We start from the raw sequence: 20,349 nt of genomic DNA, 5'->3' as shown, positions 1-20,349 counted from the left end.
TTTTACATCATTTCTTAGAGTTTAAAACTCAAGGGGAGGTATGGCGAAATCATCTTGACACCCTTGTTCAAGGTTTGATTTTTTAGACATTTGTTTTGAAAATTGCGTAGTTAATTAGGAAATGATAATTCAAAGATTTATCATAAAGTTTCCTAATTAAAATCTTGAATCTTCCTTTTAGAGTTTAATTTTTAGATTTCAAGATATATTACTAATTTTGAAATGTTGTGTAGGTATCAAGATGGCGACTCCCAAGCTCGAAAGATCTACAAGTCGGAAGACTCTCCTCAAGGAAAATCAAGCCAGATCAAGGACGATCAAGCAAGGACAAGGACGACCTTCTTCGATCCAGCCTAGCATCGACAAGGACGACCTTCTTCGATCCAGCCTAGCATCGACAAGGACGGCATTCTTTGGACTAACGTCATCAAGATAAGGGCAACCTCTTCCAATCCAGCATTCCAAGGCGAGGTACATCATCATCCTGCAAATCAAGGACACAAGAAGTCAGAACAAGGGTTCGTTGAAGAAGCAAATAGTTCCAGATGAATTAATTAAAGCTAGCTTCTCAACAACATCAAGTTGAATATTTACCAAGTTACAAGTGTCAAACGAGGTGGCATCCTAGTCATCACTTCTCCAGTCAGTGTGGTCCACCTCAGCATTTCCAAATTCAATGTACCTAACTCATGGAAGGTGGCACAAACTCCGATGTACCTACCCCAGCTATCCATTGGTGGAATTTTCTAGAGAGGACATGTGTCCAGGCAATACAATTATTTCATTGGTCGAGCATTAAATGTTATGTAATGGTTGTAACAAACCCTAATTAGGGTTTTCATTGTAAAATCTTGGCCATTGATCTCAAATTGATCTTAGCCATCGAATTGTATTGTCGGCACTATATAAGCCCTGGCATTTCATTTGTAAAGGGATTAGGCAGTAAGCAGTTGGAAGTAATAGAATAGAGTTAGTAAGTAGTTAGAAGGTGATTAGGATAGCAATTAGAGTAGAGTAGAGAGAGAAGGCAAAGATTGTTGCCAAGAGGTTGTTGTAAAAGACTTGTAACTTCATTGAAGAAATGGTGAAATTTATGGGTCGATTCGACAATTTGCATGGTCTCTATACTTCTCATATTTGATTTCATGTTATTAGATGAGTGGAAGAAATGTGCTTGATTGATGGTGAAATTCGTATATCCATGCTACTAGCAGTTTGTAAATTGCAGACTTGCCTTGCGTAGTCAACTGGAATCATTCAGCTTAAGCTTAACTTCAATTGTCACTTCTTCATCGATATGCATCAACCTAATGGTGTCTATGCCTGCAGTGATGATTTGAACATCATAAAGCTTTCCTTCAAAGATCGCACTAACCTTGTGGAGATGGTCCTGGGATGTCAAAACAAGACTTAGTTAGAATTTCATCAAAGATCATTCATTGCTCTTACATTCTTAGTGTTAGGATTAGATCCTTTCCTCGCCCTCATCTTTTTTTTTTCTTTTTTCAAATCTAAGCTAGTGAAAATCCCGTGTTCCAGCAATATTCAAAGCAGATCAGACATTCAGGCATCAAGTGTAAGTCCCCTTATGATTCCAGCAAATCACATCATACCACAGAGAGCTTATCCACACGTAGAGACCCTACATACAAGAACCTTGGAGTCATCCTGATTGATCCTTTTTCGCGATATCTTCAGCATTTGGAGGCTTTATTCAAGAGAGGATAAGGTACCCTTGGGTATTTTATTCTGTGTTTGATGGTGTACAAAATACACGTCAACAATACCCTCACTCATTTTCATTTTGTCATTAGATCATTAGAAATTAGAAGATAGAGAGATTGATAATAGTTAGAGCTTTGGAGAGAAGAAAGTTATTGTGTAGCAAGATTGAGTAGTGAAGAAAGAATTTTGAACAATTGTTGTCCACTTGGCTTTGAGATCAATAAAATATTGAAGTTATGGTGTTTTATTGCAATACTTGTGGCTATCTTCATGGTTGTTTATCTTCTTGAATCATTCTCAGTCGAAGTAGTATTTAAGTTGGAAGGACTAAGTGTTGTGCTTGATCTTTGGTGAGATTCATGTCCAAACCACTAGCTTCTTACTGATTGTAAGGACGCCTTGTGTGGTCAACTGGAGATATTGAGATTGCTTGAACATTCGATCATTGTTGAAATATTGATATGTATCTTTATGATAGTATCTATATTCTTGATGATTTGAAAATCATTAATCACCTTAAAAGATAGCATCAATTCCAATAGAGTTGTAATTCCTTGGCAATACTGAAATTGGTAGAATCTTACCAAGTCTAGCTTACATTAAGTCATTCTTAGGATTAGATTAGTATTCAGCTCTTGAAACCCTTATCTTTTGATCTTTTTTGAGAATCTGTTAGTATTAGGAAAACCTGTTCCTGCAGATCTAAAGAGCGTGACATGGACAAGCTTTCTTAGAAAGTGCGTAAGACCCCTTGAAGAAACAGCATTTACAACGACCACTGGTGCTTATCCACACGTAGAGATCCTACAACGAAGAACCTTGAAGTCACCCTAATTGATCCTTTTCCCGATATCTTCAGCATTCAGAGACTTTACTCAAGAGAGGATAGGTACCATTTGGGTATTTTATTTTGTGTTTGGTTGTGTACAAAATACTCGTCAACAAGTCTATAACTCTTAATTTCAGTTCAGAGGTGTGTTTCCATGATTTCATTAATTAGTGTATGGATTTTGTACTGGTACTCAGATTATTGTTTTCAAATAACAATTTAAATTGTTTCAAATTGTATAAAATTGAAACCCTCATTTTTGTGTATTGTGCCACAAACTGCCTCCAAGACCCAGACAACCATCTCCACTCTCTCATCTAATATAAAATATGATCATACAACTTTTCATTATTCCTGATTTCAAAAATGGTATAAACGTTTTGTACATATACCCTATTTCCAGTGAACTATGTGTTAACACACCAAAGGGCTGAATCAGTATTTGTCAAAACTTAAACCTTTTAGTACAATCCAAATTCAAAACTCTTAAACAAATCAGCAGCAATGAAAGATAAAGCAATGAACACCAATGCACAAGAGAATACCAAATTTACGTGGAAAACCCAATGAAGGAAAAACCACAATGAGAGTTATCTCACAATATATATGAATAAGAATTATAAACTTGTTTTAAGGCTCACCACCTAAGGAAGTGTAATGTCCCCTTCCTAGGTGGCAGGCAGTTGAGCAGGGATTGGCCTATTATCTAGTTCCCGTAGGCCAGTGAAGTGAATAGGGAACCCATACTGAGGCTTGTGGAGTTGCGCAAGGGCTTTATAAGCCATTTTGGATGTTCAGAGGTAATTCCTATTTTTTAGGAGGGATCCCTTTTTTTTTAGGGATGACTACTAGTTGACTGGTTGACCACCCGGAGGGCCAAAGAGCAGAGCAGGATCGTTTTTGAGCATTCCTAGATGTTTGGAGATAGTTTCCTACTTTCTAGGGGGATTCCTACTTTTTAGGGGATCACTATCAGTTCACCTTGGGGTAACATCCTCGGTCAGGTATCTTTAGTCAGATTTCAGTTTTGAGACCCAAGGAGCATTTTATGAATTATTTGGGAAATATTTAATATTTCCTAAGATGGATCTAACTAAATAATAATAATAATGTTACTTCATATTATTATAATAAAGTAACAAGTTGGGGCCCCCTTGTGCCATGATGCCTAGAAGACATGAGCTAAGTTGTTTTTTAAAAACAACTTAATTTTCTTAATAGGGGAGCCTAAGGGGGTTGAGGGAGACATAAGGAAAAGAAAAAATTTAATAAAAAAAATGCAAGAGAACCCTAAAAACGAATTAGGGTTTGAGGCCAATAAAGAAACATGTTGGAGGCCATTTTGGGCATTCATTATTCATTGTTTTGGTTGATTTTTGAGAATATTTTCATTCTTTCAGGTCTGCAACGTGGTTGGCAAGATTCTGGAGCAAAATCGGGGACGGAAACCTCCAATTTTTGGTATTAGGACAAAATCCCTTTCACCTTTCTACATATTGATTTGATTGGAATGCTCATATTTGGCCAAGAGGGCAGAATTCAGAGATTTATTGACAATTACAGCAAGTTTACAATCTGATTTTCAGATCTGAGCAGGTATTTGGAGATATTTCAGAGTTTTGTAGCAATTTGGAGTCAGCCATTCATACCCTAGCTGAATCGTACCACTTGTGACAGCCTGGGACTCCAAAAAAATAAATACCAGGGTATTAACTTGGTTCTTTGATACAAATATTATTGTTAGCGGCTAATAAGAAGAATTACAATGGTTATTTGGTGAAATTGGTTCATTTTGGAGCTATAGGAGCAAATCAGTGGGTAGAAAGCACACCAAACTGGAGCCTCTCCTGGGCGAAGTTCAGGAATTGCATTGGATTCAAGATTTCTTTACATATTTGTTTTAGATAATTATTGGATAGGTGAATAAAGCTTATTGGAGTCATCTGCCATAGCTGAAAGCTAAGTCACAAGGTTCGAATTCGAATTCGAATTCGACAGCCATGAAATTCGGATGAAATTCGACAAGGGAAAAATTTGAAAAAAAATTCGGATAAAATTCGCCTTCTATAATTTTGTTTATTTTTAAATATATGTATACTTCTAATAAATTATCAGAATAGCGACCCTTGTTGGAGAAAATCTGAGGGCAACCCAGCAGTTGCAGACACCCATGACCCAATAGGTACAAAGCATATACAAAGAATACCCACGACCAACTGAGTTGTGTTTAGAGGCGGATAGCAGTGCTTTATAGAGGAAATTCGATTAAATTCGATTTTTTTTATAGAAGTTTGGAATTCGATTAAATTCGAACCTCATCCATGAAAATCGCCGTATCCTATGACTTAGGCTGAAAGTGCTCCAATCTTGTTATTCCTCATTTTCAAGCTAATAAAGTCTGCCTCCAACTAGCGTTGGACACCTGGTAGGCCAACTATGCCTATGTTGATGAAAATTAAACTCCTATTTGCTTACATGTATTGCTGATGAATAAATTCAGAGTCTGATTTTTAATTTTCAGAATTAGAGTAATTTCTATTTTGCAATTATTCTCTCAAAGCATCTCTCAAAAACTTAAAAACTCAAAATTACATCAAAAAACCCAAAATAACTATACGCTGGCCAAAGAATTGAATCAAACAAACAAATCAGCTGTCAAAATCAGACGTTGGCATCTTTCAGGAAGCACATTGCTCCCTGAAGGACTTGCTGAAGAAGTTCACTACCTCAAAGCAAGATACGATGACCTGCTGCAAAGATCAACTATCTTAGAGAAGGATACATGAAAATTTGAGTTACAACGAATAAGCTTTCAACTCACAACCTCCAGCAATCTTTTGAGAGTGTAGCTGCTCTTGACTTACTACCTCAAGCAACCATTTAGCAATTTAGCTCCAAAACCATCACCACCCACTTTTACTGCACCATTTTTCGCATCTCACTGTTGGTGTAAATAAATATTCATTTTGGATATTATTACACTTACTTAAGTTAACTTAGGATAATGCATCTCTTCGTAGTTTGGATTTGAGACACTTAGGGAAGTGTGCACATAGGGATAGAGCTTGTAGGAGAAATTCCACCTTTTGTGGTCTTATTTTGTTGTTACACTCCACATTCGGTGGGTCATCCACCTCTTGTGGAATATTATATTATTTCTCCTACCTACCCCGAGTATTTCTTACCTACCCTTGTTTCTCATTGAGCCACATGTCATATTTGTGTGCTCATACATCCATATGGCCTTGCCTATATAAGCAGGCCTATATTCATTGTATTGGTTAATCCAGTTGATCATTTTTGCATATTGATGAGAATACAGTTTGTTCTTGTCATTCTATTGTCTCTTTTTATGCTTTTCATTGTGCCCTTGATCTTGGCAAAATCCTACACTCACATCATCCACACACTTGCAACTGATTTAATCTTCTATACATATCCTCCACAACCAAAGAAAACATTAAATCAGGTCAGCCAAAACAAAAGACAAGTAATGACCCTAACAAGTTGGCCTCAAAAACATATTGCAGTGAAAGCAATCCAAACCAGGAAATAGAGTGGACCTAAAACAACTTATTACATCTTTCCATGCAACCCCACACATCAAACATATTGGCGCAACAAGGTAATGTGTGGTATTTTACCATTCGGCCCAGAAACATAACCTCCAAATGAATTTACACAATGCGGCTCAAATTGAGACATAGCAAGGCCCAAGGACAGCTCATCACAACCTCCAATGCTGACGCAGACCCCTAAATGCATAGCACAAGCAAGACAATAAGATTTATCCATTGGACAACAACAAAACATCTTGAAAACCAACTCAAGACAAAATACTGCACCAAAAAGATCAACCATTGTCATGCAGACCACATAGAGACATTCCATGAACATTCAACAACATTCCCACACTTTTTTCACGTCGTCATGCCAACACAAGCTAATGCAACTAAAAAGATACAAAGTTCTTTATACCCGAAAGGCCAAAAACACAGTCATGAGATAGAACATTGTCAAACATACTTGCGGTACATTTCATCACCTAAAATTTGAACTGAGACACTACACAGACAATATAAGCATGTCCACCAAGCCGCAAGAGCAGAAACAACAATGTGGAGAAATTCAGAGCATTTTCCGGACAAATCCTGACAAGCACCCAAATTGCCAACAAACTACATTTACCAAAAAACATCTGCAGGAACACTAATGACCTGAAAATATAGGAATGCAGCACCACAACACATACAAGCTAAATCCCCTCCGCAAGAGCATATCTTCAAGATCGGAGGAATGTGGAGCATTCTCCCAAACAGTTTACAAAACACTTTCCTAAATTTTCACACTTCACCTGCAAAGACCAAGACATCCTTGTAGCACCATTTGCTCACTTAGGAGCAACAAGAGAAATAGAACAATAGCTTGTGGCATACACAAGACAATCATCATCATATTCACAACATCACAATGCTTCTAATCCTCATCTTAATATGACTTCATCAATCATCGTCTTAATACTTCTAATCCTCATCTTAATATGATATCATCATAATAACATTTCTGCAAAGAGCAAACAAGGCATGATATCCAATCATGAACTTCATCATACAACCGCAAATAGCAACATCTCTACATACAACTGCACATGACAACACAATACTGAGGGTTGATATCAATGACAACACCACAACTGCACATGAGACATCAATGACAAAACAACAGTCTTCAACACTATGTTTTTTGGCCATGAGAAGTGAAATGCAAGTCAACAACTCATAAAGAGTCCTATAACTATAATATTCATGTTTATCTGCTCCACAACATGTTCATATGCAAGTAAAAGGAAGGCTCCATTATAATAATTCCTTCATTACGGTCGTAAATTAATGGAATTTTATTGCAAAGCTTAATAGTCATGTACCTCTAATGCTTGAAGAGGGCTGCAACTTGCAAGCATCACAGCTCTAACAAGTTGACAATGAAACAAACTTTGAAAAGACGTAATCATAGGGAAGTGAGGAAGAAGTTTCCTAATGTTGTTCTCTTTTGCAATGTTATATGAGTAGAAATTTGGAAGTTCAGAGAAGTGGCTGAGTATCATAAGTGGGCTCCAAATATCCTAAACGAAGAAAAGCATTGTCTACAAATAGTGATTGTAAGTGTAGAAAAAGATCAAAATTTGAGATAAAAGGCATACAAATAGAGATGATTCAAAACACTCTCCCACCAAGACCAAAAAGATGAACATGCTTTAAACCAAATTCTATTTTTAGTTGAACCCCTTACTAGAGAAAATTCCACTTAACCTTATTCATTGAGTACAATTCATTTTCAATAAAATCATGAGAAGGAACTTGTCAAATCTTTATTGAGCATTTTAATCCTTGTGGACAAAGAAACTGCAATGGGATGTACTAGGGAAGGCTGACAAACTATTTCAACATAGGGACGCAATATCTGCATCCATGAAAAGAGTTTATTGTGTTAGCACTTGTGTGTGGTTTGGGGGCGTGTATAGTTGAAATAAGTTTAGAATGTTTGTATTCTAAAGAATTTTATATATGGTAAAACAAAAATCTTAGTACACGTGTAGCATATTTAGCTCAAAATGTTGTAAGTTGGTTTATATATGGAAGGTTTACAAATGTTCAACCCTAGGCAGTCAATTTCATTTAGTTAATAATTACAATTTTTTAGTTCAAGATGTTAAAGTTTCCCCACTAATAAAATCTAAAATGAAGGATATATCATATATCTACTTTTCCCAATGGATGTTAGGAATTATAAAGTCATATTTAGTGGATAAACATATCGTTAATACTTAATAGTTAGTATAGTTACTGGGTTGACTAATAGTTTAATATATTTTTTGAGTGGGATTTGGTGAAGTGCGCTTCCTAGTTTATGGGATCACAACAAAAATCATATTGTATAAATATTTTGCTACGTTTGAAGATGAATGTACCCTTTTGCTGTGCATTTTCTTGCAAAATTTCAATATGGTATCAAATCTAGTGAAATTCTGATGGAAGGAAAATTATTTTCTTGATTGCTAAGAGGCAGCTCTGTTTTTGTTGCAGTTTTCTTGATATTATGTGTGAAAAACTCACAGAATGATTGTGCCAGAAGGAGCATACTGTAATGACCCTCAAGGAGTGGCCTTATGATTTATTTTTTTGTTAAGAAAATCAACCTGTTGGACCATGAGTTTTGTTTCTACCTCAGTGGATAATTTTTCTCCCTGTACAATCCTGAAGAAGTTTGGCATTTCTCTCCATTGATCCAATGTTCAGGCAAAGGTGTCTAGCAAAGAAGAGAATAAGTTTGCAGCTGTGGATAAATGGTAAAATTGCTGGTGGCGTTCAATCTGAAAAGATGCATTGATGCTTGCTGCAATTTTCAGTGCTCTACAGACTGGAAAGGCATTGCAAAGGCATTTGTATCAACTATCAAATTCTTTTTTCATTGCTTAACAAATTGCTGAGCATAATAATAAGGAGTGTTTCTAAAATTCTAACACAATAATAATAATCAGATTTATTGGGTGCATCTGTAGAATCAATGGTTTTTTAAGAGACACTGTTACATAAGAATTACAAGTGCAGCCAAAAGACCAGAGGAGAGAAATGTTCCAAAAGAGCCTAGTAAATCAAAGGTGGAGGCAATAATTGAAGTGCCAATACAGCACAACGCAATGGCATTTGCAGTATTTTTAAGCTTTAGCATGAAGTTTTTTATTTGATAAAATTTAGGGCAAACAGGGTATAAAGTTTATTTTATAGGTAAAGCACTTTTTTTAATAAAACTATTAACATTTTTATTTTATTTTAAATTTTCACTCTTATCCCAGAGAAGCCAAACTAATTATATAACTGTTCATCTCGGAAGCAAGTTTCAATGAAGTTTTGTGAGTATAAGAAAAAATGTAATAAAAATCACCTTGCAAAAGGGCTTTTCTCCAGCTTTGACAAAAAGTGAGATATAATTGTTTTTCCAAAAAAATACTATTAAACATTGCCTTCTCTAAACTGTTAAGTAGTATTTTTTGCAACCAGGTATATTATTGGTGGTATCCAACACCCATATAAATATTTTTGATTGAGGGGGGCAATCCGCACCTATTAAAAAGATTGGTGCCTTTGAAAAACTCATTGAGACCGTCGGAGAGCACTATGGTGCATTCTATGGTCCACAAAAATATTTGGATAGCAATGAACCCACTTGAATAATATGAAGAAAGCAGGAGGCTGGAGGTCCACAAAAGTATAGAAGACAGCTTCCAATCTTGAGCTTGCTGATAACTTAGAGACTGGAGTATTGTTTTGGTAGCAAATTTTGGTTTAGATAAATACGGTTTTCAGTAAGGCCCATACCAACTGAAGGCCATTTGTTGCCAATTTCACCTAAAGGGGTGATACTCTGTCCAACTGCTTTGTTTCATAAATAGTTCTATGTGCCCCTATTTATGGAATTCTTTGTAATAAACATTTGTGTTTCCCTATTCATATAAATCCAGTGAGGCAATTCCCACCAAAGAAACATACTTAGGTCATTTTTGCTATTGCTCAGCGTAAATAATTGAGTGTCCCTATTCCTGGCCAGAGTGTTTTGCAGTAAACAGCTGAGTGTGTACTTGTTTACTTAGGTCTATGTATAGACTACAATGTTATATCCCAATTCATAAATAATGAATGTTTTTAGATGAACTGAGTTTGTCCAAATTCATCAATTGGATGTATGTAAAATTGTGTATATGTCCCACTCTTCATGTGAAAACTATTCTCTCCAAGTCTCAAGACTATGGTGTAATAAGGTGGAATGTTAAAAATTATTACAAATGGTCATTTTTTAGCAATCTAATATATAGTTTGATTAGATGTTATTAAAGGGATAGATTTAAATATTTATTTTTAAACCTATACTATTAGCTTGTTGGGTTGAAGTATATTTTAGTCTGAGCGTTGAGTGGATATAACATCATGTAAAAAATAGAGCATGTTAAGAGTTAATTGGTTTTTGGAGAGAAATTTTAGGATCAACCTTGTTATACGTACTAAGATTTCTTTTGTATAAATTCCCTCTTTGTGATTTCTGTTACCATGCATTTCTTGCAAATTTTCAATAATGCACTCCCACAAGTACAAACATAAATTTATATCATATTTATGATAATATTTATCAAGAGTAAGTAAAGTAAAAAGGTGCAACTCCATACAATTTACTAAGCGTTGGAGTTTGCAATCTTATCTAGGACCTTCTATTGTTTTCTTTTATGTATTTTAGACTAACTGCCATATTTAGGTCAGCCTTCTTCAGATATGTGCCAGGTCAGCCTTCTTTGATTTATATGCTGGATGTGTGTGTGTGTGTGTATATATATACCCAATGTTTTATCATCAAGTTTTATGGAGTGTTATAGCCTATAAGCACCATCACATATTTTCATCTCCTTTGTCAGATTGCTCTAGTCTTGTTCAAGCTTAGTCTCTTTATTTCTATGGATGCATACCTGCTAATTTCTACATGGTATAAAAGAAGGCAGGAATTTCTTTCAAGGCATCTCAATAAAAAGAGTATTTCCAAGGAAATCCCAAGTTTCAAGAATCATGCATACCTTGCAAACTATTGTGATTTTCTAGTGATATGTGATTAGAGATCCACATAAAGGAGCTAGAGTTCAAATTTCAGCTTTTATTTATTGTTTTTAATCAAGCTTTTGCACTTTACGGTTTTTTTACGAATTTGCTCTACAAGCCACAATTTTTGGAATTTATCTGATTCCTTTACACTTTGGAAAGCTCAAGAAAATTTATTTGGGATATCTTCTTTAAATTATTGTATTGGAGGCCAACATCATTCTATAATCTCTTAGTCAATATTCTCTGCCTAGCACTGCAAGTAAGATCATCAAAGACCTTTACACTTTGGAAAGCTCAAGAAAATTTATTTGGGATATCTTCTTTAAATTATTGTATTGGAGGCCAACATCATTCTATAATCTCTTAGTCAATATTCTCTGCCCAGCACTGCAAGTAAGATCATCAAAGATCTAACGTCCAAGGACCGGATCACCTACAATGAGACATTTGCTCAAATTGCAGGCATTGATAATGTTCATGTGCTTCTCTCTTTAACAATATCCTTGAAGTGGGAAGTTCATTAGATGAATGACAAGACTGTATTTCTTCACAAAGATTTGAAAGAGATATTAATTTAACAGCCTCTTGGTTTTTGGAAGAAAAATGATCTCCCACTTGTGTTTTAACTTCAGAGATCCCTCGATTGGCTTAAGCAAGCCCCTCATGAATGGGAAAAGATACATCACTTCTTTATTTCAGAAAACTTTGTGCATTGCAAAGGAAATCACAATCCCTACATCCTTCATCAATTCAATCATTTTTTAATCATTGTTCCATATGTTGATGACATGATTAATACTAGGATATAACGTCCCTCATCCAAGACATGAAAGCTGGGCTTCATGCCTCCTTTGAGATGTCTGACATGGGACTTCATTATTTCTTGGGGGTTAAGATAAGCCAATAGTTGGGAATTTGTTCCTCATTCTGAGGGAGAAAATATTATTGGTTACATATAGATCTATAAGAAAAATTTTACAGCAGATGGTTCTATTGATAAGCATAAGACATGCCTTGTTGCTAAAGGATTTTCCCAGAAAGAGGCTAAAGTTGATTTCCAGCATGCATCCTCAATGGCTCAGTTGGTAGACATTTTCCCCAAGGCATTTCCCAAGGACACATTTCATCATTATAAATCTTTGATCATCCATTAGAAGTCTCCTTCGAAGAGGGAAATTCTACAATAGTCTTAGTGGTCCAGCTCTCTAGTCAAGCTAGGGGATAGCATTGAAGTTTGCATTCTTGTCTAGGAGCTTATATTTTCTTTCATGTAGTTTATGCTAAGGTCTTATTTAGGTTGGCCTCTTTTGCATATGCACTAGGCCATCCTCCTTTGATATGCCTTCTGGATGTGTATAACGACACGTCCAAACCCATTGTTTTTTTGTTTTTTTTTAGTATTAGATATAGTTCAATCGAGTTACAAAATTTCAAAGTTTATAACCACAGACCATTAAGTCACTGAGCTATCCCTGATTTTATAGTTTCTATGCAGCTGCTATATCTATACAAAAATGCAGCTTAATCTACAGTTTATACAACATTTCACATACTTATCACCATAAATATATACTGAAATATATATTGAGGTATAGTCCTGATGTCCATATACAAAAAGATACAGATAATACAATATAACTGTTACTGAATCTGTGCATGTTAATCACTTAGTAGTTGTGGCTCTCACTTTTTGGATATTTTTTCATTGATGTCAAAGGATGATGATCAAGGTTGACTAACAATTATTTGTTTGAGCTACTTGGCTGCTTGGTTGAGCTACTTGGTTACTTGGTTGAGCTATTTGGTTGCTTGGTTGATCTACTTGGTTGTCTGATTAAGCTACCTGGCTGTGTGTTTGAGCTACCTAGTTGTCAGTTTGAGCTGGCTGCTTGTCCACTTCACTTGCTTCGTCAGCATATTTGCCATGTAACTTTTTGAAGGCTGACTCTTCAAAAAGCCGATAAAATGAGAGGTGTGTTTTATGAGCTGCGTTAGTTTGGGCGGCTAAGCGTATGTCTGGATATGCTATTTAAAATATCTTTATCCTTATCCTTTGTGTGCAACAGTAAGGATTAAATGCTTGCAGATTTGTATCATTTTTTTTAAAAGAGGTGCGACTTTTCTTCTTCAGTTTTTGTAAAAGTTTTTTGACTTTTGCATCGTGGTGCCTGCTTTTATTCTTCCTTGGTGCGACGGCTTGCAGTGGCATAAAAGTCTTTGAGTAAGGCAGTAAATCTGAGTCAATGGAGTGTTTGGAACATTTCTTTTCTTGTCGTGCCTTGGACAAGTCATTTTTTAATTTGATAAGAAAAAGCGGTTCAATTGAAGAATTTTGTGTCTATTTCAAGATCAGGTTGTCTTGTTCTAAAAGCATATATACGTATGAGTTTTTTTTTTTTAAATAGGAGACGAGAGTAGTGTCTCTGTCCTGAGGTGAAAAGGCTAATGGGACGTGCTGACTGAAATAGGATAGAGCTGCCAATATACAAGATGTTTTGGAGAAGTGTGGTTAGCTGAGAATATATATACAAGAAATAAAAGACTACCACAGCTCTGATTTATTTTTATTTTTTCTGATTTCTAAGAGCTGATGTGATTATATTGGACTGGTGTAAAGAGGAATTGTTTTTCAGAACATTGGTGGACTTTGATAATCTTCACTAGGAGTGATTTTACTTGTCTAGAGGAGATAGGGGTTTGTGGTATCGTTCTGATCACTTGGTTTCAACAAAACAGAACCACATTCATTGGTATATGGATACTTGAAGTGCTTCATTTGATTATCATTTACTTTGCTGCTGAAGAGTAACCTTGAGGTCGAGAATTGTGGAGGTTTAATGAATGCAAGTGCTTCTGTTGATCTCAGTCTATCATCTGATGTAATAATCTAAACGAAGTTGGTGTTTCGAGGAGAGTAGGTGCTCTCAGTGAGTTCGTGCTCATTTGATAGTTGAAAGCTATTGATGTGCCGTGGTTGTTTACCCGAAAGGGTTTTCCACGTGAAATACTGTGTTTGCATCTTGATGTTTGCTCTCTCTATGTTTTATGTGGTTTTGTGCATTTTAAAAGTTTTAAAATACTGATTCACCCCAACCCCCTCTCAGTATTTGCTGTGTGCTTTTCATCACTGTATCAAACCCATTGTCTTATCAAGTTTTGAGTGTTATAGCCTATAGGCACCATCAAATGTTTTCACCTCCTTTTTGTAATGTTCGTTCAAAATTAAACCAAGAATAACCAAGCACCCATCATTTTCTGTGGATCTTGGGGACTATATGGGAGACTCAAAGATTTAAGTGTGTAATAGATGATTTAAAGCTGCCGTTGGAAACATCCATTTGCAAGGATATTAAATCCCCCAATAAAGGAAATGCTTGGAGGTTTTTCAAAATGTAGTAATTAACATTAAGCAGTCTGTAAACAAGGAGAAGCCACCGCATACGAAGAATAAAGGAGATTGTGGGTCGCCAAAGGAAGAATCCCTATGGGTTATAAAGGTAAATAGTATACATATCAACTGCTTAATGTAATATCCACTGGAAACAATGTGTACATGGCACTCAACATGAACACTAAGTTCAGCTGCTAAGTAAAGAGATACAAATTAATGCAAGGAAAAGGAAGTTGCACCAACAATCATATTAGTGTTAAATAATATTATAAATGGAACTGTAGTGAAAGTTTATTTTTAATCAAGAGGCATTTGAAGAGGTGGGTCTATTGGGGGAATGTTCTATTTAAGGGAGGCCAAGCAAGGAGAAAGGGACATATAGGGAAACATTTTATTATTTGATTTTACTCCTTATGGAGCATGGAACTTCAGTTCAATTAACCTGAGGACAAAAAACTTTCTAGGTCTGGAATTGGACAAAAACCCACAATTTCTTAGATTGATTTCACATGGAAATAACCATTGTATAAATTTGATTAATTTCAGTTTGAATTAATTATCCCTTCAACTGGCTTCAAGAAATATTACAGTTTGCAGGTCTAATTTGTAAAGAAATACTTAATTATTTGCACCTACAAGTTGATTATTCAAGGATTGATTATAAGGTTGTGTGGCTTGCTGTCATTACTCATAATTGGACTAAATCTGATCCTGACTTCATATCTGATTTGTGAGATAAATTGGTGAAATGCATTGAGTTGAATTTAATTAAATCAGGAGAAGATAAAATATTCCATTTAGGATACTACATTTTTCACATTCTTCTTGTCCTGTTAAAGCTTCGTCTTTTAATTCCTTAGGGTGCATACCTGCTAATTTCTGCATTAATACTAAAATACATTACCATTATTTGTGCAGAGAGTAGAATTCTAAACAGGCTTGTAACATTTAGGCTTCTCTGACATTTAGGTTTATAACATTCTCCAAATCAAAAAGGGGTGATGGGATAAATAGGCTAAAAACTATGTCGATTCAGTAAAAGTTGATAAATATACCTAGGAAGAAATAATAAAGTGTGACAAAAAATAAAGTATGCATCTTTTCAGATAGGATTCCATGAAATAAAATATTAAATCTTATATCTGACTTAGGAGCCATGTAAGAAAATCTGACAGAATAGATTGATATTATATGAACCTTAATAGCAATAGCCAATGCATCCAGAAAATTTCCATCAGAGCTCAACACCAGTCCCTCGATATAAAGATCCCAACAAAATTTCCCCTCCACTACTTTTAAATTTGATAGGTCAATACCTGCCCCTGCAATCATAGGACAGTAGTCACGGTTTCAAACCAAATTAACTGGTTTTCTTTTAGCCAACAAAAAATTCATTTATAATGGAAACCTAACCAGAAAAACTTTAAATATATTATCACCAGGATACAGAAAAGCATTAAAAAAGGATAGCCACTTTCATTAAAATACTGTATCTTACAATAAACTAAATTAATGTCTGTATATTCAGATGAAACATCAGATAATTCGATTACATACTTTATCTCTATAAACAAATTAAAATACCTTACAATAATTTCAAAAAAGATAAGGACATACAACTCCACTTACAGGATAATTATTACTGCTCTTCTTGCTCAAGATGGGGGCACCATTTTCTGGCATAAGCTTTATAATTAAAAATTAAAATTGTGTACTTGATTTCATTTTATACTTGTCGGTTGCTCATGAATGCAACTGATAGAGCAAGGGTAGTGGTGGAGGAACAGAAAAAGGAATGGAAAAAACATGGCTGCACTATTTTTTCTAATGGATGGATGGATGACAAAAACTGCACCATTATTAATTTTTTGGTAGCTTCCAGAGGTGAGGTTAGTTTTTTGAAATCGGTGGATGCCTACAACAAAGTCAAAAATGTAAAATCATTGTCTCAAATGTTGGAGGAAATTATCATGCAGGTGAGCATAGAAAATGTGGTGCAAATCATAACTGATAATGCAGCAGCATATGAGACAAGTGGGAGGATCCTCCAAGAGAAACATAGGACACCTTTTTGGTCACCTTGTGCAGCACATTGCCTTGACCTTCTTTTGGAGGACATAGGCAAACTTGATTAGGTGGCCGATTGTAGATGATGCAAGGAGCATCACAAAATTTATCTACAATCACCCTTGGGTTCTTCATTTGATGAGAGATCACACCCAAGGAAAAGAGTTGGTAAGATCAAGTGTCACAAAGTTTGCAATAGTTTTCTTAATGTTGCAAAGCATTATTGGTTCATTGACAACTTTGAAACAAATGTTTGTAAGTCAAGCATGGCTAGACTCATCTTATTCAAAGAAGCTTGAAGGAGAGAGGGTTGCAAACATGGTCTTTGACAACCTTTTTGCACAAAGAGCTACAGAGATTGTGAAGGTAACTTCAAAACTTTGAATTTAAAGTCAAATTGAATATTTAATTTTTTTATTGAAGTCTTTCATTATAAATTTGTAACTTTAATCTTTTTGTATTTTTAAATTGTAGGTGTCAAAGCCCTTGGTTAGAGTTCACCATTTGGTAGATTGGGAACAAAACCCAATAGGGTATATTTATGAGGCCATGGATAGGACCAAAGAGTCTATCAAAAATTATTATAAGGGGGACTACATAAAATTTGATCCCATACAGGAGATTATTGATAGGAAGTGGAACAATCAAATCCACCAACCAATCAACTCCACCAACCCATCCATGCAACAAGGTACTTCCTCAACCCCCTTTTTCTACTTAGATACCTTCTCAAATCTCGATGGAGAAGTTATGGAGGGTCTCACTACATGCATTCAAAGGATGACACCCTAGGTTCAGCTGAGAAACCTAATTGTTGATGAATTGCAAAAATACAGGGAAGTAAGGGGTAGGCTCTTTTCTTCAGAGCTAGCTAAGCGAAGAAGAACCACTCAAACACTATGTTAAAAAAATTTGGAGTCTTTCACATGCATCTTACAAGTTACAAATTTCAAATTTACAAGTTTACAACTATTGATAATTTGATAAAATATGTTTTGACCCTACTTTCTAACTCTTCAATATTTTATTTTGGTAGAGTCTTGGTGGACAAATTGGGGTGGGAACACCCCAAATCTCCAAAGACTTACCCTCTACATCTTATGCCAACCTTGCAGTGCATCTAGTTGTGAGCACAATTGGAGCTTGTTTGAGGCCATCCACGCAAAAAAGAGGAACAAATTAGCTCAAAAACACCTCTATGACCTTGTATTTGTATAATACACTCTTCGACTGTGCACAAGGAAGGTAGAGGGCATATCAGATGATACAATTGATTTGGATGAGATAGATCCTTATAGTGATTGGACAGGACAGGATGAGAAGCCTCCATTGTTTACCAAGGATGAGATCCTTGAATTGGAGAGATAAGCATTGGAGGAGGTGGGTGCAGTAGGAGATTTAGGATTGGATGGCATTGATGAGGCAAAGGAGTCATTGCCACCATAATCTACATCCAAGATGGAGGTCAAACCACAGCCTATCATCCCAAGTGAGACAGAGGAGCCACAGTAGTCCAAGGACTAGACCCTCTAGTTCTACCTCTCCCCTAGTTTTCAAAAGATCAGGGAAGAGGAAGATGTAAAATGTTGTATTTACTTTATTTTAACAAATACATTTCACTTTTTCAAGTTCATGACCTTGAAATATAGATGCAGTCTTCTCATTTTCTTCAACTTGACCAGTACCTTCATGCATATCCATCTTTTCACATCTCATGATATGATTGTCTTCCTTTACCAGCACCTTCAACCTCTTGTTGTGTATTGTCAATGGTATCCGACATGGTCCATTCTTTTTGTTCATTAGCTTTCCGGAACTGCATAGACCAGATATGAGAGTCGCCAACTATGTATGCTTCCTCCTCTTCTTGGAAGAGACTAGCAAGATCACTTTATTCAAATTCAGAATCCTCCACTGCTGCATTTGTTGGTGGTGCCTCAAGAGCAAGCCCTTCTGGTGCTGAAGGAAGCTTGTCTTGGTTTTCAGTAACATAACTAGGAGCAATATTTGGGTGCGGCCTCCTTGGAATGTCTTCATCATGAGGGGAACAGAATACACCTTGAGCTATTTGCCTTTTGAGGGCAACCAGCTCATTAGCCAACCTCTACACCATGGGATTTGTTCTCTTGGTAGCCCATGATCCCAAAGAAGAGTTTCCTTTGGACCCATTTGGCTCTATCTTTATCTTACCCATAGAAACGGGACTCGCCCAGACTCACCCAGACTCGGCGAGTCCGAGTACGAGTCAGGCCCGGTGAGTCCCAGGGGCTCGGACTCAGACTCGTCCGAGTCTGGCAAGTAAACTCGCCAAACTCGATGAGTCCCGAGCCCCAGACTCAGCCAGTGTCAAGCCAAACAAAAAACACAAAAAAAAATTATTTTGCAATGTTTTTCAAGTCCGTTTTTTTTTTCATAATTATCTTCTATCCCTAAAAGTGACTTTCATTTCATTCACTTGCAAAAAAAGGAGGAGTAAAGTGAGTTGGGAAGAAAAACAAGGGTGCATAGAAGAAAAACCAGCAAGGAGGAAGCTCAGGTTTTCTTCAATTTGTTACATTGGAGCTGCATTGTGTTTCGATTTGGTGCATCAAGAGTTGGATAGGAAGACTTTGCAGCTCGTTTCAAGTTTGTTGTAAGAGGTACGATTGTCTTTTTGAAGATTAGTTTGTTTCTTGTATGAAAAAATTGCATTTTCTATTCTTTTTTTTTTAAAGTTTTACATTTTCTTTCAAAATCTTTTGTATGTTTGTATGTAGCATGTAGTATGTAGTTGTAGTGTTGTACTATGTAGGGTTTGTAAATTTCTTTTTTTTAAAAGTAGGGTTTGACAAACCCTACTTTAGTTTTTTTGAATGTATGTAATATGTATTAATTTTATTTTGTATTTGTAATGTTTTATTGCAACAAACTTCACTTTATTATTTGCCTCAACTTCAAGTTTCACAAAACTATCCTAAAATGTCTACTTCAACTTCTAGACCCCCCATTAGAAAGGACCTTGCTTGGAAATATCATGAGGATTTTCCAGGGCAAGGAAAGGGGCAAACAAAATGTATGTTTTGCAAAACAATATTCCATGGAGGTATATATAGGCTGAAATACCATATTGCTGGTGTGCGTGGACATGATGCCGAACCATGCCTAAAAGCAGTCCCTGAGGTCGTACGTGAATGTTATGTAATGGTTGAGGAGATTGAAAGGAAAAAGAAACAAAAGGAGGATCGAGCGGCCATTGGGAGAGAGACAGTTTTAGGAAGAGGGACACAGTTAAGTTGTGTTGGAGGCCCTTCTTCCTTACCTCCATATCGTCCCACTTAGTTTGCTACTGCTGGTGCTTTCATTTCTGCTTCTGCTTCTATAAGTGGCAGTGCCACCGCCACTTCTCATGCTCCTAGCACTAGTAGTTGTAGTGGGAGTGCTACCATTGGACCTAGGATTCCTAAATCTAGGTTGGATTCCTTCTTTGTGCCTCGCACTACTCCTGGGTCCCAACCGTCGCTTGAGGGCATGGGTTGGAGCAAGGAGGTCCATGATGCTGCTAAAATGGCAGTTGGCAGGTTTTGGAGCTACAGTTGTATTCCATTCTTTGTAGCCAGGTGAATGTTTTACTAACTTTTATGTTTGATAACTTTGATTGTTTTAATTTTTATACTTAACTTATCTCATTGAGTTTCTTTGCGACAGGTCTCCTTATT

General features: G+C 36.1%; 1 protein-coding gene across 1 annotated transcript in view; it reads right to left on the bottom strand.

Annotated features, from left to right (window-relative positions):
* Positions 1-20,349, bottom strand: part of LOC131074031 (uncharacterized) — a 112,798-nt gene that overhangs the window by 15,674 nt on the left and 76,775 nt on the right. Inside the window, exon 6 of the mRNA XM_058010579.2 lies at positions 15,785-15,909. Within this exon, the coding sequence (XP_057866562.1) occupies positions 15,785-15,909 (125 nt within the window). The remainder of the gene's footprint in view (positions 1-15,784; positions 15,910-20,349) is intronic.

The sequence above is a fragment of the Cryptomeria japonica genome, chromosome 4, assembly GCF_030272615.1.
Source record: "Cryptomeria japonica chromosome 4, Sugi_1.0, whole genome shotgun sequence".
Classification (NCBI taxonomy): domain Eukaryota; kingdom Viridiplantae; phylum Streptophyta; class Pinopsida; order Cupressales; family Cupressaceae; genus Cryptomeria; species Cryptomeria japonica.
The sequence above is the reverse complement of the archived record's forward strand: the minus strand, read 5'-3'. Positions and strand labels throughout refer to the sequence as shown.